This window comes from Bidens hawaiensis, unplaced genomic scaffold (genome assembly GCF_021521415.1).
Source record: "Bidens hawaiensis isolate Kalapana, Puna unplaced genomic scaffold, B.hawaiensis_p1.1 tig00033486_1, whole genome shotgun sequence".
In the NCBI taxonomy this organism is placed as follows: Eukaryota; Viridiplantae; Streptophyta; class Magnoliopsida; order Asterales; family Asteraceae; genus Bidens; species Bidens hawaiensis.
Window position 1 is genome coordinate 111,246 of NW_027495734.1, and position 21,889 is coordinate 133,134.

The following is a 21,889-nucleotide window of genomic DNA, read 5'->3' on the forward strand; positions in this document are numbered from 1 at the left end:
ACGTGGGAGAACTGGTGGTGCAGGAGTTTACGGCTTGCGCCAGAAGATTCTTGTAGCCGGCCAATATTGGCACACCAGGTGATGTGATGAATCATATAACGTACAAGAATGAAAATAATGGCGTAGAAGGTATAGGTGTTTGTGGAAGAGCAAAAATGTTAAGGTTATTTTGGTAATTCAAAAAGGTTAAAATTATTTTCATAATTTTATTTTAATCAATTAGACTGTTTTAAGTTTTTTTTCTCTTAAATTAAATATGAAGCATCATTAAATATTTGGAAAGTTTAAGGAGGAGAAAATGCTAGAACTTTTTTTTATTTTAATCTAAATCTAACTTCCACCCATTTTATTAATTTCAACTCACCTTAATACATTTTCTTTTAAAATAAATTATATGATAGAATCTAAAACGTTTTCATCGTAATTTTATACGAGTCTTGTTGTATCGTTTAGAAAACAACGTTTTCAAAATATCTAAACCACCACCGAAAATGACAACAGTGCATCTAAACACTTACCACCATTCATCTTTAACCCATTATAAGAGTGCAACTATCATAGCACAACAATGTATCCAAGTAACACGTCTCATCCTTTCTAAGTACCGAGTTTTGATACATTGTGGGTTAAAACGCTATGTCTAACATACGATTCATCCAGTTTCCCGTCTATGATTCAACGTTGTAATCAACGTCGATAGATAGCGTAGATACCCTTCTCTAATGATTCATCCAACTTCACACATACAACTATTTGATGTTAGATAAATGTTATATGTATCAATTATTTAGGGCAAAGGAGCATACTATATATTATCTTGAAGCATTGACTTCTTCCATGTTGTTGAATCTTGACATCATTATTTATTAATGTATTAATTAATTAATCAATGCCCATAAGTCCCCCTGGTCTAAAGGGTAAGTTTTGGAAGAAATGGCAAGCCCACCAGGGCCCACCAGTTTGGTGGGAAGATTAGAGTTGACAACTTTGCCATCATCATTTATCAAGCCAGCATTTTCACATATAGGTGTACAAAAACCGGTTTTAAATCCAAACCGAACCGGTTTGGTCAACGGATGGTCAAAACCGGTTTGACTTAAACCGCTTTAGAAGCAAGATAGGCCGGCCTAGTCATGTCGGTTCAGTCCGGTTTATAAACCGGTTTAACCGGTTTTAAACTGGTATTAGCCAGTTTTAAACCAGTTTTCCTCAAATCGGTTCGGTTTAACCGATTTGGTAGATCTTAAGGGGAACCAGTCCTGAAACTGACGGTTTGGGAATTTGTTTGGGTGAAACCGATTTTAAACCCAAACCAGTTCGGTTCGGTTTGCCTAAAACGGTCCCAAACCGGTTTTCTTGTACACCTCTATTTTCACATATTCAGCTAGGCATTAAGAGACATAATCGATTAAGAGGTAGTCTTTGAATCAGCCAGCAGTTATAAAACTTACCCATCAAGAGGTGTATTTTAATTTTTAAGTGACTCAAACGTATGCTACCTCTGACCGATTCAAAAGACGGCCTCTTAATGGAATCATTAAGATGCTACCAAACCACCTCTATAAACCTACTTTCCTAGGTAAGGGTGGACAGAGTGAATGTGGGCTGGTGGAAAACCACTATCGGGACCCTCGGAATCACTACCCCGGCCCCTTCGGTATTGACCCAAAAGCAACCCGCTCAGGATAGTCACCCGCATATAAAACATCATAAGCTCACTTATTTGATCCGTTTACATGATTCATTTTTGTGAACATAGTTTAACCGAAGTTGGAAATTCAGATAAAATTTCTTATGCCATTTTTTCCCTTCTAAACCGGCACACACTTTTTTAAAAAACACACATTTAGTCAGAACCCATTTTGGCCTGAACCTGAACTCTTTTAGGCAAAACCGTTATAACCAATTACCCAACACACTATGCTTACTCCCAACTAACGATCATCGATAAACACAAATATAAAATATCAGTCATAGTCATTTGATTCTCTTAGTTATAGAAACTTGCTCGATGCTACATGTATTTGAATGAAGACTCATAGATATAACCAAAAAGATCGGTATTAAATGAGCTTCTTTTTTTCAAAGAAAGTTTTCAAGTGCCAAACTTGCATGCCTGCAACCGATAAGCATATGAACAGCGAAAGAAAACTCAACCACGCCATTCTCGAATTTGTCACTCTGTTAAGCTCTTGCATCTCTCGTTCCCTATAATAAACATATAAAATATTTATTAGCAAAAACATGAGATAATAATATATTCATAATATCCGATCATTGATATTTAACTATTTTATCGCGAAAATGTAAAAGAGAGATAATGTGAACATTGACCATGTGTGCATTCAAAAAGTTACATATATGTGACCAAAATATCAATCTGCTTGCATTTTCTGGTTCTAACTAACAACTTGCAGGATGACAAAAATGCCCTAAAAAAACCAAAAGACATATATACCCTTGATAGGAAACCGACGTGTAAGAGGTCAAAAATATAGATTGTCATCAATTTGTCATGATGAGGTACCGACATGTTACATGCCAAAAATATTGTTTGTCATTAAACTGTCACATTCTTCAAAATAAAAAAATTATATATTATTATTTCTTAGGTAGAGCTAGAGGTATATTAGTCATTTTACGATTTCCGGTGAGGTTTTGACCAACAAAACAAAAATAAAACTTGGGTCGCCTACGTACGGTTTTTTGTATTTTTGCAGGAACAAATAACAATAGTATATTTGAAACAAAAACCAAATATGATAGTCAAATAGTTCAAATCATTTGTTGACCAAATCCCATGAAACTGTAACATTTGACCTTTTCATGAATATGAAAAAAATTGTAGAACTAGTTTTAAAAATAAATAAAAAATAAAATAAAAAAAGGATACTTTGACTCAAATCAATCTCATAAATTTAACTTTATTGTAATAAAGAACAAAAAATTGGACCTTTGAATATTTTGGTACATTATTCACTAACCTTTCTCGGAGATAAAACATTTCCTCATGAATCGAAGTGATGGTGTCTGCAAGTTTCTTCAGCTCATATTCCATTGCCTGAAATATAAGCAAATTTGACAAATTTAAAACGCAATAATAATAATAATAATAATAATAATAATAATAATAATAAATAAATAAATAAATAAATAAGGGTATAGGTTGGGTTGCTGGATACGGGATCCTCGTAGTAGGCTGGACCAACATCCAACCGAGAGAGGGCAGTCTTTAGAAGCAACAGGTTGGGAAACCAAGAGAACGCTTGGCCTTTTCTTATCTTCTTCCCGCCCTAGGAGTAGGAGTAGCACAAAAAGAGGGATTAGCATTATGGACCATAAACCACTAACGCCTTCCAATTTCAACCCATTTGCTTATAAATGGATTAACTTGGGTCATGTTTTACGACTTTTATCTAGCAGGTACAATTGAAAAAAGGTTAGTTGAAAAGATAACAAGTCTATAATAATATTGAAATAATGTAGTTTTTGAATCCAACTTGAACAAAGTCAAAAACTACTTGTATTGATCCAACCCGTTTTGGCATGTTACCTAACCCGTAAAACCCGTCCATATTACCCAACAGAATTAGCCTCGTAGAGTTTCTTGTTCGTTAATGTGAAACCTGGCCCAAGTTATACTTTCTCTGACTCGTCTGTGTTAAGAGTCGAGTCGACTCAGAACGAGTCGGCTAATACTCGTGACTTCGTGAGCCAAGGTGTGAGTCAGGTGTATTACAAGTCAGCCTATCAAGTCAACACATTTTACGTAATTTTTGGCTCGTCTCTGATGAGTCAACTTGTGACTCAGATGAATATTATTTATTATTATTATTATGTTAACTTGGATTCCAAGACTAATTGTAATACTTGGTCCCCAAGGCTATCCTAATCCTAGATAATTAATAACAATAATTCTTTCGGTCTACCATTTGAGCTTTATTAACAAAATTATTTTAGCTTAATCATAGGAATTTTTTTTTATTGTTTTCACCTATTGATCGTATCTTTTGTGCCCAAAGTTTAATCATTTGCTATCAGTAGTCATTACAAAATACCTGCAGAATCAATATTGGTACACCTAGTTCTCCTAACCTATCAATATTAAGTATTTAATAATTTAATAAATAGTTAACCCTGTCTATTCAAACTCGCATTTGTTTAAAGACAAAGGGATTAATTATAATATTGTGGATAATATAACCGATATGTATGTGTGTATATAGGGTGAGGATCCTAAGCGAACATTTTGAAATTGAGAACTTTGAGAGCCATTTTGGACCACTAAAAAAATACCCCTCAAAAAAATATTAAACAGAATAAAAAAAATATAAAACAAAAAAAAACAAAAATTTTAAAAAAGTAAAAAATCAAAACGTTTATCTTACATCCTGGTTTCAGGAAAAGAAAAAGAAATGTTAATTGTGCATATATGCATATTATCATTTAATCACCAATTACATAATGTACACATATGTAACACATTATCATTTATCTTAATTGTATATATGCGTATAAAGAATAGCATGCCATGTATGTACATATATGTACATACGTGCATAAATTGCAAAAATAAGTATTATACATATGTGCATAAATTAGCTAAACCGAGAAATTTTTTATTTTTTTTCTTAATTTTTTTATTGAAACAGGGATGCTAAATAAACGTTTTGGTTTTTTTACTTTTTTTATTTTTGCGTATTTTTTTTGGCTCTATAATTTTTTTTATTTTATTTTTTTTTGGAGGGGTTTTTTTGTGGTCCAAAATGGTTCTCAAAGTTCTCAATTTACAAATGGTTCTCACACGATTCCAAAATATATATATAACTTGGAAACAGTGTGAAAGAAAATTTAATATTTCCACAATCCACAGGGCATTCTAAAACAAGAGATGTTGTGATCATTTAAACTATGACATCATAATTTGTAGCTCACTCCTCACATAGTCACATTAAAGGTGTAAATTTCAACCTATTTATTTCAAACGAGTCACTATGATAAATATAATATTTGCATAACATTATATGTGATAACTTAAGAAATATGGATTAATAAGCTTACATCAACTGAGCCTTTCTTGGCAACATTCGACCAGTCTTTAGCAGCTATACCAGACCTCCAATCAAATTCAACCGTAACATTAAACGGCGGTTTGTGGTCAACGGCATAAAAGCAAGCCATATAATCTCCAGCCTCAGGAGCTAGAAAAGAAAATTGACCCGATTGCACGTTTTCAGCAGAATGATAGCTATTCCCGTATGCAGAAGTCACCTATTACATAAAACACAGCAATCAATAAAATATTTCAATTCATACATACATACACAAACGCACACACACATATATGTATATATATATATGCACCAATATTGAATAACATAACATTCGAACAAAATATACACACATAATCCACAATTTCCAGCAAAAGTTCATACAAAATCAATATAAAAACCATAAACTTAAACAAATACCAAGACCTAAACCAGTAATTCAAATTGGAATATAGAAGAAGCCTCATCCGTTAAGCTTTATTGGACAAGCGAATGGTTCACGACCAGCTACCGAACGAAATTTCTTGTTCATGTTTGTTCATTAAGGAAAAGAACTTGTTCGTGAATGGTTCACGAACACAACTGAACACAAACAATACTTTATTTAATTTTGGCTAACCAAAAATGGTTAGTGTCCACGGTTCGGTCCAGCTACCAAGCTTGTGTTGGTGTTTTCTTTAACGTTCATATTCATATGTTAATTTTACATATATATATATATATATATATATATATATATATATATATATATTTGTTTTATAGTTAATGATTTTGCTTAAATTTATATGATAAGAGTACATATGTCCTTTAAAAGTATTATAAAAACTTTAATAAACATTCATTAACGAGCATAAGCGGATGTAAACGAACACGCTATCGGATCATGAACACAATTACACGAACATGGCCTCCGCTCGTGCTCGTTCATTTATTTAAATGAACTTAATCGATCGAAACAATTTAATATATAATAACAACCCTAAATATTCAATACTGCAATCCAAAGCATACAAGTTGTCAATGTTCAAACTGCGAACAACTAGTAATAAAAGAACAGTTCAAAACCAACAATAAACAAACAGATCACATAATCAAACCAAAAGTAAACCTCAGCAGCTCAATTAGGCTTACAATTAATATCAAACAAACCCTAACCTACAAGCAGCTATCCAAAAAATCAAAATTAACTTACAAAAATTATTAATTTAACTAACTCTAAGCGTAATTTTATGCCATTCAGGTAACGGCTGTCCTTCATTCGGATTAACAATCGAGTAATTTCAAGTATTTTATAAGAATTTAATAACTGTGTAACTCAAATACTTCAGCCCAACCGTTTGTACCGACCCAAATTCATTATTTTGGACTAAAACATTTTTACCAACCCAAAATTTTCAAACTCAAATAACAAAACCGAACTGAATCCAAACCAAAAACCACAATGTTTCAATAAATTCAAAAACAAAATGTTCCGTTTCTCGGTTAAAGTTTTAATGGTCGTAAAAATCCCGACTATGCGCCAATTAATCCCCATTGCTAGTCGCCACCATAGGGCGAGAATCGTTCAAACTTTTGGGGCCGAAGGCGAAAAAAAGTTTGGGCCTTATATGAGTTAATTAATTTTTTTCAAAAAAAAATATATAATTAATATTAAAAAAAATTCGGGCATATCGGTGTGTCGGGCCGCCGACCCTGTCCCACCCCACCAGCCGACTAGCAATTAGCCAATTACTACAACACTTTTAGCCCAAAACCGACCCAAACCGAACCGAACCCTGCACACCACTTCCTCAACACAAATAGTAATAAATTAACATTTCAAATACAACCATAAACAAACAAATCTCATAATCAAACCAAAATTAAACCTCAACATCTCAATTACAGCTAAAATATAAAACAAAAATCAAAACCAAGTTAAAAAATTTATTAATTCAATTAACTAAAAACCAAAATTAGCTTATAAAAATTATTATTAATTCAACTAACCAAAAACCAAAATCAAGTTATAAAATTTATGAATTGAACTAACTCTGATTGTAATTCTATGCGATTCAGGCAACCCCTGTCCTTCATTCGGGTTAACAATCTTGTAATGGCCAACAGTCATCGAATTGCTCTTCATATCTTCCGCTATGCACTTCGTGTGACCCGATTCCAGCTCGAATCGGATCGATTTGCCGGGTGTGGATAGAAACCCGATAATTATAACAACCCAGATTGAAGATCTGTGAAGGTTCATAGTTAACGGATGTGTTGAAGGTGACTTGGGTTTGAAGAATTGAGTGAGAGTCGATGGAGTTTCAATTGTGTGTGTGGTTTACGAATTTAACGGGTAAGTGGGCCGGGTATGGGTGAAAACTGGGATTCATGGGTTGTGGACCGGGTCGGGCTTGAGATTACGGTAGAGGTGAAAAAAAACCCGAACCCGGAACCGGTTTTTTTATACCCAACCCTACCCGTAGGGTACGGATAGGATATGCATTTAAGTACTAAAACATGTACCCGAACCGGACCCAATTTGTATCCGGTAATACCCGAAAACCGGAACCGGTTCGGGTTTTTCTAATACCCGAAACCGGGTTTTTCAAATACCCAGAAAATACCTGAAAAATATCCGATAAATACCCCTAAAAGTGTAATTCCCTTAAAAAAATCCAATCTATACCCGGAAAAAAAAACCCGAAAATAGAGTTTTTTCAATACCTGGAAAAAGGGTATTCAAATACCCGGTGTTAGAAAACCCGGTTCTATACCCGAACCCGATACATAAGGTATGTTTTTAGAGACCATACCCGGACCCGAACCCGACCCGGGTATTGCCAATTCCCGATTTTCAATACCACCCAAACCTGATTCCGTACCCGAACACGGGTATTTGAAAAAACCTATTTGTGTGCCTCTAATTACGGGTTTTTACTTTTTACTATGAGTTCGGTTTTGTTAGATTTTGTCATTTGGGTTTGAAAATTTTAGGTTGGAAAACAAATGGTCCAAAATAATTAATTTGGGTTTGAAACGTTAGTCGGGGAGTACTTGGCCTAGGCATGATTTTCACAACTGAGATCTTATGATGATTAATAATTTAGTCGATCGGTAGACATTAGAATATAGAAGTTTTAGGCTATATTATTTATTAATTTCTTATAAATTATCTAAAATTGGTTTTTAGTTATACAAAAATAGTACTGAAAAATCGGTTTTCTTAAAAACATAAAACCAAACAGGGCGATTTTAGTAATTGAATTTTAAGTTATTTTCGTTCGTTTATGTTTAGTGAACACCTCTAGCACAAAGGGTGAGCTTTGGCCCTTGGGCCTAGGCATAAGGGTTAAGATTTCGGCCTAGGCGCAAGATGCTTAAAAGTGAGGATTTTTTAAAGCAAGACGCAGAGCATAAAGAGACCCCTTTAAGCGTTTTAAACATGCTTAGACTAGACTGGTTTCATGTTATTTTTCTATATTCAGGCGAGTTGTTGATGTTTAAAGCTGATCAGACCATTCTTTGTTTCAATAGCATATGACAAGAGCTGAGGTTATAATAACGAATATTCGAATCTTTTCATCTATCGAGCAATATGGAAACTGAGTTTCTCTGTTTCATCCTATTTCGTGTTTGTTTCGGTCAATTCTTAGAACCGACAACCAGACTAATGTAATCAAGCATGGTTTTATTTCAAACTCGGTCCAAATAGTTCAGAGTTTAAATCCGTTTCCTCCCACACTAGAGGTGCACATAGAAACCGATTAACCAACCTGACCCGACAACCCAACCCAAACCGAAACTAAACCAGTTTGGAACCATTTCGGGGTGACCAAAAAATTACATGATGGCCTTGTTTGTCTGTTTGCAGTTATACAAAACAAAACTGAAAGCAAGAATACACACTGCATAATAATCTATATGCTTTATATGATGCTGCAATTAATATTCTAAAACAACAAACTTTTATCAACTTCCAAAACAGATACAATTACATGTTGGTTCAATTACAAGTAAAACAACCACTATACATGAATTATGAAAGATTTAACTGATAAAAAGGTTTATATGTAAAACATATGTTGCTCGTGGGCTACTTGAGTTCAGATCGATATAAAACCTAAATGAGCCGGCTTTTTCGAGCTCGAGCCTTGTATGGAATGCTCGTTTAGGCTCATCAAGCCTTGTGTATTTTAAACATTTTCGTTTTTGAATTTTTTATATGCTAATTTTACACTAAACAGCCAAACTTTGACTTGTTTAAAGTACTACACGAGCTCAAGCTGAGCCAACGCTAGTTTAAGGTTTTTCTCAAAATACTTAATAACTAACAGCGTATATAAATTAATTAATAAATATCAAACAAGCCGAGCCCGAGCTTGAAGAAAAAGCTCGCGAGCCAAGCTCAAGCTCTCCTGAGTCAAAACGAGCCTAATCAAGCTCGAGCTTGGCTTGTTTACACAAGAGACCAGAATATCAGGTAACTTCAAAACCAAAATCATTTCTGTATAACATCATCATCAAATCAATCAAAACAACCATATAATTAGATGCACATCCTCAATTTCAACTACCTTATTTCAAAAACTCAACAATAATCATCATTGATCAACAATTATCCTTCTAATTTTTTTTATTAAATCATTTCGTCACGACTCAAGAACTCGCTGCAGCCTCTTTCTCCTCCTCCCCAGAAGAAGACGCTGCAGCAGAACCAGAACCAGAACCAGAACCAAAGGCTGCTTCTGCTGCAGCGTCTTTGGAATCAGACGCCGCAACAGCGTCTTTCCCCGCTGTTGTGGCGTCTTTGGAACCAGACGCTGCTGCGGCGTCTTTCCCCTCCCCAGAACCAGATGCCGCAGCAGCGTCCTTCTCCTTATTCGACTGATTAATCGCCTCCTGCTCGGCCGCCTTCTCGGCCAGCAAAACAGGCCCATAATAATCCGCATTCGCCTCCATACACTTCTTCAAAGCAGAAGTAAGATTAAAGCACTTGTCCACTATATCTTCCTTATTCTTTTCGCCTTCTTCAATACACTTTTCCCAGTTAATAAACACTTCTTTACACCCACCACCTTTCATGAACAGACAAAACCCACATTCTTCTTCATCTTCTTCTTGATCTTGTTGTTGTTGTGGTTGATTCTTGTTTTCTTGATCTGGGTCGGTGAGTTCGGGGGGTTTAAGGTTGTCGGGTGATGGGTTTTGGGGTTCATCAGATTTGGATGACATGGCGGTGGCTGGTGGTGGTGACGGCGGCGTTATGATGGTGGTGGTGGTTGGGGTTTAGGGTTTTATAGGAGTAGAGAAGAAGGTATTAGGAAACCGCCTTCTATGTGGAAAATATAGAATTAAGTTTTGGAAGGTTTATTACATAGAGATATAAAAAAAATATTAGCGGGTGGCGGAGTCGTAAGAAAAAAACTTTTAGAGGTGTTTCCGGGTTTGTTCTTCGGGTTTTCGTTTTTTTGGGTTGGGTTTTTTCGGGTGTTTCAAAATTTTAATTTAGACCTGAAACCCAACTGAAATCTCTCATGGTTTTTTTTTGTTCGGGTTTTTTTGGTCGGGTTAATGTTTGGATGTCTAAGAAAACAAAAGGAAAATAAAAAAGTAAAGAAAAGTCCAACGTGAAAATTAAAGAAGCAGATTTTTCTTTACTTATTACGTAAATAACCAAATAATAAATAAAAATAACGCGATAAAACATCATATTCTTCGATTATGGTTGTTATTAGCCCTAAAGAGACAAAATATATAAACAATAAAGAGTCGATCAACCATAATAGGTGGAATAGAATAAAAACAAGTGGAACGTGTAGAGTGTTTCGTATATGGTGTACATACCTAATAATAATATCACGTATCTCATTTTTTAAACAAATAGTTTATAATTCAGGTTGACTCGAAGCCTAGAAATCAAACACAATAACTAACCCGAATTACTTCGATTCGAGTTCAGGTTAGACTTTTCTCAGGTTCGGGTTAGTTTGGGTTCATGTTCGGGTTTTCTTGGGTCGGGTTTCGGGTCAAAGTGACAGTGACCCAGATTCAATTCCTGTCCCAGCATTTAGCTTCAGTGGCATCAGAGTGATGATGAGAGACTAGACGAGTAGGTAGCGTTCTTTAGTTGGATCCTTGAACTGAACGAGTTTTATCTCAACCCACTGCCGTGCCTTCGGGTGAGTGTTCGTGGACGTTGGCCTTAGGTGAGAGTTTTTCCCGGATCAAAAGGCAAGTGTGTCCCGATCTGATGAATTTAACTAGTAGCATATTTAAAAGATTCGTTAGTCTTTCAAAAATAGATATAGAAAAAATATTTATATACGATGTAAATAAATATTGGAAACTCATATTATGAGATGGTTAGATCATTTACATTCCATGTTATTCAGTATACATCTATATAGTTTAACTAAAAAATATATATTTCTTTTAAATAGTTACACATTTGGTTCTTCATCTCTATCTTTATTTTACTCACACACTCTTATTTTATTGTTTATTTTCAATTTTATATATTCATAAAGTTATATAGATTGATAAATAAGGCCCTATTGCTTTCATCAAAATTTTATTTATTACAGAGGTTTCAGGGCACTCATATTATAATATTGAAAACCCAATTTTTCTTTAAATTTAGAGAAAAAGAATAAAAAAAATAACTAGAACACTCGTACATTTAAATTTAGGAAAATTAGAAATAAATAATCCCACCTTTTATATATTGGTCGATAATAATCTCACCTTTAAAAACCACTATCAATGGTCCCACCTTTTAACTATTTTTGTCTCACTGGTCCTCCGTTAAAAAATACTTAACGTCATTATATTTTTTCCTTAGTTTCAAACCGGTGTTTTAGGGTTTTTGATTGAAAGAACGATATGATTCGACTGATGTAAAACTTATTTGGAAACGGTGATTCAAATGGTTTGATTTTTGTTAATTGGAAATTCAAGCACTCGAATTGAAACATTGTTTCGTCGTTTGAATCGCCATTTCAAAATAAGTTTTACATCGATCGAATCGTATCGTTATTCCGATCAAAAGCCTTAAAACACCGGTTTGAAACTAGGGAAAAAACATAACGACGTTAAGTATTTTTTAATGGAGGACCAGTGAAACAAAAATAGTTAAAAGGTGGGACCATTGCTAGTGATTTTTAAAGATGGGATTATTATTGGCCAATACACAAAAGATGAGATTATTTATTTCTAATTTTTCTTAAATTTATATACGGTAAAGAGAAACTTGATAGATACAATAGTAACCCTCTATATTTAGAGGGCTACTATTCATCAATTTAAATTATGTGTATGAAATCAAGATAAAATAATAAAATAATTGTTTGTGACTAGATATAGTAAGAGATTTGGATGACGGTTTGATAGGTTAAAAAAATAAAATTTAAACAAAAATGTGTATTTTAAAATAATTAAAAAAATAAAGATAGAGATTCGGACGAGAATACTTTAAATGGAGAGGTGTTTTATGTGTATTCTTTATTTTATACTCTATATATTATAGAGAAAGTATAATTTTAAAGGCTCCAAACAAATATTTATAAAAATTTTTAAGATGGTGTAAATGGGCTCATTTAGTTTGGGACATTTGTTCAATTTTTTAAGACCGATAAATAAGCATAAGCCTCCTAAACAAAAAAATGGGCCGACATCCGTCATGGGTATTTTGTATAAAGATAGCTGCCACAAATACGGCCTATGGCCCTATAAGGCATAAGCAACTAATTTTTATTTTATATATTCTCACTGTACATAGAATTCAAATTCAAAACATTAAAATTGATTGGAGAGAAATTATTTCGTTACACAAGTGTATTAAGAAAATGATTCAAATTAGTTTCTTGAAATAAAATCATTTACTTAACAGGTCTTTCAATAATAATAATAATAATAATAATAATAATAAAATCAGTTAACATACACACACACACATACATATATATATATGTTGTTTCAGGATCAAATGCAAATCATTCTTAACATGAAAACAGTGAGAACCAATTTACGTTATTATTATGTTTGTTTTTATAGCTGTTTGCTATTATATTTTGTTTGTATTTGTTGATTTTCGATTATGACACGTTATATGTATTTATTGATTTACATTTTATTGTTATTATTAGGTTTTGTTTCTTATGCTATTATAAGTATTTGATGTTATTATTTTGTTGCTAATTTTGATTTTGTTGTTGTTATTATTAGGGTTTTTTCTTTGTTATTATAAAGCATGCTTATGTAGATTGATATTTAGTTGGTATTGTTTACTATGTTCTCATTTTTGATAGATTGGTATTGTTTTCTGTTAAGATTATTTTGTACATAAACTTTCCCCTATATATGATTTGGAACCAATAAGAATTGTTCATAAATATGCCATATTAACATAACTTTATATCTCTGAAATAATAATAATAATAATAATAATAATAATAATAATAATAATAATAATAATTAAAGGGCCTTTTCAAGTTTCAAACTGAAACGGTTAAAACCAAATGGTATATATTCAAACGGGCTAACTTGCTTCAATTTCGACGGTCAATATTCACCCATAGTATAGTATATGTCGTCATCGTGGTGGTTTTAGTTAGCAATTCGAATTTAAAACACTAGCGCATTCACATCTCTTTATGTATATTCAAACTTAAAATTACACTAAAAATCATGATATTTTCTCCCACTTTTCAATTAAATAATACTATTTTTAATATATTTATCACTAATTTTTCTATTTCATTCACTTACAACAACTTAAAAAAATATTAAAAAATTAATATGGTAAAACAATGACTTTTCAAAAATACAAAAATATCTTTATCTTTTCTTTTTTTTTCTTCATTTACAACACCCTAAAGTATCCCCTACATTGTATAAACTCCACTCATGTGACTTCTCTTAGGATAGCTAGAGAAGTTCAAATATTCATCTATTATATTATAAAATCTTATTTATTGGTTAAAACCATTTTAATAAGCTATTGGTGGAGTGATAAGAAAGAGACTTGGTGTTCCATGTGATCAGTTTCGATTCCTGTCCACAGCACGTAGTTTCAAAGGCATCAGGGTGATGATGAGAGACTATGCGAGTAGATGGCTTTCACTAGTTGGATCCTTGAACTGAAGAGGTTTTATCTCACCGCACTGTCGTGCCTTCGGGCAAGTGTTCACGGGCGTTAGCCTTAGCTTGGGGGTTTTTCCCGGATCGAAAGACGAGTATATCCCGATACGGTGAATTTAACCTATAGCCCATTTAAATGATTCGTTAACTATTAAAAAAACCATTCTTGAAAATCAGTGAAACACATCACAGTTGTGTCAAATCAGCAACGAAGCCATTCAATGAAATTGCTAGGAAGAAGTCTATATCTAGATCAAGTGAAATTGGAATATGCTCAATGCTAGCAATTTTTACCAAATTTATATATGAATCTCTTCCCAATAATTCCATGCAATTTGCCACACTCATCGTCTGTCGTTATCCGATCCAACGCAGTAGCAATAACTGTGACATTGTTTAAACATTACGTAACCAACTAAATCATAATTATGACATTATGTAACCAAAGAATCATTTGAAACTATGTAAACAGTAGCAATAATTATGACATTATCTAGATGCTCGTATGTGTATCGCCAATTAACTTGAGAACGAAAGTTTTATCGACCATTATGTAACAAAATTATGACATTATGTAAACAGTAGCAATAGTTATGACATTATCTAGATGCTCGTATGCTCGTCGCCAATAAACCTTGAGAACGAAAGTTTTATCGACCATTATATAACAAAATTTATTAATTGAAATTTGATTTTAAATCCGTCAATGTCCAGAGCCGGTGGTTAACCGAATGAACCGGCCTGCCTGTTTCAATAACTGAATTAAATCCAATCAAAATAACTAATATGTTAACTAGAGATATTTTGCATTAAGTTTGAATAACTAACATGTTAACTAGGGATATTTAAGTAGAGTAGAGATATCATACAAAACATTATTTCCATAAGAAACAATCCATAAATGACACATAGCAACTAGCAAATTTTATATTAAGGGTACAATTGTATTTTTAATTTTGATTTGTTTGGACTGCCCCTACAATTATGCAAACTTAGTTTACGTTATTTTTGGATGTGGATTTTGAATTAAATAATTTTAATTCCAGATTTTACTCTTATATGACTTTTGATCAATATAGTTATTATTTCTTTTTTTTTTCATTCATAGTCAGACCAACACAACATTTACAACCAGGGTAACCTCTAACAGCACAAACAAATCAACACAAAATACACAACACGATCATTACAACCCGCTCAACATTTAACAGCACAAAACATCACACGGTACTTAACAACACGATAATTACAACAAGCATAGCATTTAACACAAAACAAATTAGCACAAACTGCATAATCATTACAACCAGCACAAAACAAATTAGTAGTTTAGAACACAATACTAACAGCACAATCATTAGAACCATCACAACGTTTAACAACCTAAAACAAAGTAGCACATTATACATAATAGCATGATAATTACAACCAGCACAACACTTAAGTGTATATATTTGATAACAAACTCCAACAATCATAAAATATGAAGAAGATCGTTTATAAAAAAAAGCTACGGATTGTGTGCAATTGGAAAATTTCATCTAATTTGAACAAGGATATCATTCGGTTTTTCATTTTTGATTATCCTTTTTGCTCCAACCGTTCACGATGGTCATGGAACGCAAAATTAGGATAATGTCGGCGGTGATTCCGACCAGGGTAAGCGATAGGAGTTGCGACGGAAATTCTGGCGATAGAAGTTTCGACAGCAATTCTGGTGATAGGAGTTGTTCGTTGGATTGATTTTTCTCATATGTGTATTAAGTGTTTCATTTTTTTTATGATGATTTCCCGTATGCGATGGAAGTGGGACGAGAAATCAGAGGATTCTAATTATAAAAAACTATAAACTTACAGAAGTACCTTTTTTTTCCATTTTTAGTCGCTAATTAATTAGATATGATTAAATTCAAAATCTCAGCCAAAGGATGAAAATATGGATGGCTAAGATTTGTTCCTACTGTTTTTATCGTATTCTTTATTTGTATTTGATCCTTCTTCTTAAGTAGAAAACATACTAAAATACTAAATTCTGCCCAAACCCTAATATTCAAACTTAATGCAAAAGAATAATAAATAAGATAAATTAAAAACCAAATATTTTAAGAAACTTAAATAAATATATTATTTGAGTTCTAAACTCTTTCTTTTGCATTAAGTTTGAATAACTAATATGTTAACTAGAGATACTTAAGTAGAAAACATACTAAAATACTAAATTCTGCCCAAATCCTAATATTCAAACTTAATGCGAAAGAATAATAAATAAGATAAATTAAAAACCAAATATTTTAAAAAACTTAAATAAATATATTATTTGAGTTCTAAACTCTTTCTTTTGCATTAAGTTTGAATAACTAATATGTTAACTAGAGATATTTAAGTAGAAAAGGTACTAAAATACTAAAATCTGCCCAAACCTTAATATTCGAACTTAATGCAAAAGAATAATAAATACGATAAATTAAAAACCAAATATTAAAAACTTAAATAAATATTGTATTTGAGTTTTTAACTCTTTTCTTCAAATATAATCGCGCCATTAGGATTATCGGTTTATAGTCACTCAAAGGCGTATCATTAATTATAAAAGATGCATATGCATTCTAACCAAATTTAGTCTCACTTAAGACATTCAGATGGAAAAACAAATTAGCGGTTCAAAATAAAAAATAGAAAATAAAGGAAATTAGTTCATTGCAATAACTTTTGATACCCATATGGATTAACACAAGAGACAATTTCTCTATGTTTGGGTCAGAGATGCATGCAACCATCATTGTCACAAAGACGATCGTAATCAATAGTTATTGTTTAAAAATGAAATAACATAAATAATTGTCGATAGAACCAACCGTACGTACGCTGGGGTTGGATACTAAGAAACTACATAAAACAAAATACAAGAACACATATTAAATGCTTGTGGACCATTTGTTCAGCAAATTAACCAAGGTTTTAAAACATTAAAAAATTGTTATCTGTTATGAATCACCACCGACAACCTTGCCGATAATATTGTATGACACCAAATTTCAAAGGCCAATTATTTGACCTTGTCTACCAATTATACAATCTTGTCTTCTAAATAGTATAGTTGGTTGTAATATATATATCATGTAAATGTAAGGGTAAAGATTATCCGAGACACATTCTCATATTTGCTATTATCATCTTCCTTTCATAATCATATTCAATATTCTTATAATTGCGGTGATATTATAACACGTTATCAGCACGAGCCGCTTAACCAAGAAAGGTAATAGACACAAAGGTATCTACATAAGCATCATAAACACTTCTTTAATTATGTACATTAGATATATATCTATACATATACATATACTAACTAATATACTGAGTAATAGCAATAATGTGTATAAACATTGTTATTAAAATTTGATAACTATTCTAACTTTTATTTATATATGCACACTAATATCTCATTTAGAAGTTAGATTTATTTACACTAACAATTCTATTCTTATTATTGTGCATACTAATTACATATATTTTATAAAATAAACTGTATTTAATATCTTATTTATTATCTTACTTTAAAATAATTAATATTATATATTATATATATACACACACACAAACGGTAATGTTACCGTTATAAACGGTAATATAACCGTTATAAAAGGGTTATAAATTTTCACTATAAATAACCAATCAATAACCCCATTTCATTTACAACAAACATTCTTCTTATTAAATTTATCCAAGATAAAATTCTCAAAATGATTCACCCGGTTTTGATGTTGGTCACTATAATGCTTATACTACTTCTCATTCTAATTTTTAATCTCCCATCTGAAGATTTCGGCATTTTCTTTTTCTTTTATATGTTTATAGCTCTACCAATGTATTGTATCTCATTGTTGATTGATATATATGGATTCTAATATTTATCTTATTATTTGCTCTATTATGTTTAGCAACAAAATGTCAAATATAGCAAAACTCGAATTCCCTGCACTCAACATTTTTGGAGAAAATTATATGTCTTGGACAGCAAATGTCAAAAGACATTTAAAATCTATGAATGTGTTAGACGCAATCCAAGAATACAATGATTTCTCTGACCAGGATAAAGCAAGAGCTGATGTTTTCATTCATAAACATATTGATGAATTACTACAGCATGAGTATTTTAATTATGATAACCCATATATGATATGGGAAGATTTGAAAAGCAGATTCGGTCATCTAAAGGAAGTTTTACTTCCTACTTCTAGAGATGAATGGAACAGTCTTAGGTTCCAAGATTTTAAGAGGGTAAATGATTACACCTCTGCTTTATACCGAATTTGTTCAAAGCTAGAATTTTGTGGGTATCCCGTAACAGAGGAAGAAAAGTTAGAGAAAACTTTCTCCACGTTTCATGCATCAAATATAAACTTGCAAACACATTATCGTTTGCAGAATTTTAAGAGATACTCTGATCTAAATGCATTACTTCTTGTAGCAGAGAAAAATAATGAATTATTGATGAAAAATCATCAATCTCGTCCCACGGGTTCATTAGCAATACCAGAAGCACATGTTGCTCACAAAAGTTCTTATAAAATTTCTGATCATAAATGGGAACAAAGTCGAGGACGAGGCCGTGGACGTGGTCATTTTGACAAAAGGCATTTTAATGATCGTAAGCATCCATTCAAATGGAACAATAACTCTTACGGTCGTGGTCGTGGCCGTGGTCGTAACCAGAGAGCCAATAATTATCATGTCCCACACAATACCAATTCCAACCACCAAAATAAATGGAATGAAGCTGGTAGGTCCGAAAACAATGGCACTTCATGTTTTAGATGTGGAAGTACAAACCACTGGGCAAAGGCTTGTCGCACAGCTCCACATCTGTGTGAACTGTACCAAGCCTCTCTAAAAGGAAAAGAGAAAGAAGTGAACCATGTTGATAACTTTAATAATATCAATGCTGAGCTGAGCGTTGAAGACTTTGGGGTAGAACTTTGAAACAAAGTTGCTTGACCACTATAATTAGATGCAGTTATTAAGTGTGTTCTCATTATCTTTAGTTATGTAGTTCCTCTTTCATGTACTACTTGTGTTTCAATTAAATAAAGTTCTTATTAAAATATCATATGTCTTCGTTATACACTTATTTTTTTTTCTTAATATTTTTCAAGATTTAAAATGAAAATCACCGGAGCACAAGATCAAACAAATGAAGAAGATATATGTATAGCGGATAGTGGAGCCACGCATACTATACTTAGATCTAAAAAATATTTTTATAAACTGAAACCAACAAAAGGGATCATCAATACAATATCAGGTCCTACAAACTTGATAGAAGGAGTGGGAAAAGCTAATTTAGCATTACCAAATGGTACAAAGCTCAAAATAGAAAATGCTTTATTTTCCCCAAAATCAACAAGAAATTTGTTGAGTTTCAGAAACATATATCATAATGGATATGATACTCAGTCAAGGACTGTTAGTAATGAAAAATATTTGCATATCATAAGCAAAGATCAAATATTGGAAAAATTGCCAATGCTCCATTCTGGTTTGCATTATACATATAAATATGCCTCAAGCACATATGGCAGTCAAAGAAAATTGTTGCGATTCTGGTATCATAAACTTATGGCATGACAGATTATGCCATCCAGGATCCACAATGATGAAAAGGATCATTGAAAATACACATGGGCATCCACTGAAAGGTCAAAAGATCCATAAAATAGATAAAATGCCTCAATGTACATCTTGTTCTCTTGGAAAATTAATTACAAGGCCTTCGCCATTAAAAGTCGATAAAGAAACACCAATGTTTCTTGAAAGAATTCAAGGTGACATATGTGGACCAATTCATCCACCATGTGGACCATTTAGATACTTCATGGTCTTAATAGACGCATCCAGCAGATGGTCTAATATCTCTTTATTATCGACTCGTAATGTTGCTTTTGCAAAATTTCTTGCTCAAATTATCAAATTACGTGCACATTTTCCGGATTATACCATTAAAAGAGTAAGGCTTGATAATGCGGGAGAATTTACATCACATGCTTTTGATGATTATTGCATGTCTGTGGGGATTGTTGTAGAACACCCTGTTGCTCATGTACACACAAAAAATGGCTTAGCCGAGTCGTTGATCAAACGCCTACAGCTAATAGCTAGACCATTAATAATGAGGACAAAACTCCCTGTTTCTATTTGGGGTCATGCAATTATGCATGCTGGATCATTAATCCGCGTGAGACCAAGTGCAAATCATAAATACTCTCCCACACAACTTGTTTCTGGAAATGAGCCAAATATCTCTCATCTTAGAATTTTTGGTTGTGCTGTGTATGTTCCTATTGCACCACCACAACGCACAAAAATGGGTCCCCAAAGAAGGTTGGGAATATATGTTGGATATAAAACATCTTCCATCATAAGATACCTTGAACCTTTAACAGGTGATGTATTTACAGCACGTTTTGCTGATTGTCATTTTAACAAGACAATGTTCCCGACATTAGGGGGAGAAATGAAAAAGCAAGAAAGAGATATATCATGGTGTGTGCCATCATTGTTACACCTAGACCCAAGATCAAAACAAAGTGAGACAGAGGTTCAAAAAATAATACATCTACAAGAAATTGCAAATCAGTTACCTGATGCATTTACTGATATAAACAGGGTCACTAAATCTCATATACCAGCTGCTAATGCTCCAGCTCGAGTTGAGATTCCAAGCAAGCAAAACCATAATAATGCACCTCATGAAACTCAAAAACGTTTAAAACGTGGAAGGCCAATCGGTTCAAAGGATAAAAATCCTCGAAAAAGAAAGGGTTCTGAGAAGGATACTGACCCTAAGGAAGGAATGATTGACAAAACCTTCCCTCAGGAAAGAATAAATGATATAACATTTCCTCAGGAAGAGATAAATGATTCCAATAAAGAATTGTCAATAAACTATGGTAAATCACATATAATGTGGGATCGAGATGAAATGGAAAATATTGATGATATATTTTCTTATTCTGTGGCAAGCGATATCATGGAAGAAAATGATGACCCTGAACCAAAATCTGTAGATGATTGTAAAAATCGACAAGATTGGAACAAATGGAAAGATGCTATGCAAGCTGAATTAAACTCACTAAACAATCGAAAGGTTTTTGGACCTATTGTCATTACACCAAAGTCAATGAAACCTGTAGGATATAAATGGGTTTTTGTGAGAAAACGAAATGAGAAAAATGAAGTTACAAGATATAAAGCAAGACTTGTAGCTCAAGGTTTTTCTCAGAGGCCAGGAATTGACTATGAAGTAACGTATTCTCCTGTCATGGATGCTATTACGTTTAGATATTTAATCAGCTTAGCAGTCTCTAAAAATTTAGAGATGCGCCTTATGAATGTTGTCACAGCTTACTTGTATGGATCACTAGATAGTGACATCTATATGAAAATTCCCGAAGGATTTAAACTCCCCGATGCAATAAGCTCAAAGCCTAAGGAAATGTATTCCATCAAATTACCAAGATCCTTGTATGGACTGAAACAATCTGGAAGGATGTGGTACAATCGTTTGAGTGATTATTTGATAAGCAAATGATACACAAATAATCTTATTTGTCCATGTGTCTTCATCAAGAAGACAACATCAGGATATGTGATCATAGCTGTGTATGTTGACGATCTAAATTTAATTGGGACACAAAAAGAAATTAATGAAGCAATTG

At 32.8% G+C, this 21,889-nt stretch overlaps 1 protein-coding gene across 1 annotated transcript; it reads right to left on the bottom strand.

Moving 5' to 3' along the window:
* Positions 1-1,956: 1,956 nt before the first annotated feature.
* Positions 1,957-7,293, bottom strand: LOC143584898 (transmembrane emp24 domain-containing protein p24delta9-like). The gene is made up of 4 exons (XM_077066824.1): positions 7,084-7,293; positions 5,062-5,271; positions 2,985-3,061; positions 1,957-2,208 (listed from the first exon to the last, which is right to left on the bottom strand). The coding sequence occupies exons 1-4, from the start codon at positions 7,291-7,293 to the stop codon at positions 2,064-2,066; spliced, it is 642 nt and encodes a 213-aa protein (XP_076922939.1). The 3' UTR covers positions 1,957-2,063.
* Positions 7,294-21,889: the final 14,596 nt, after the last annotated feature.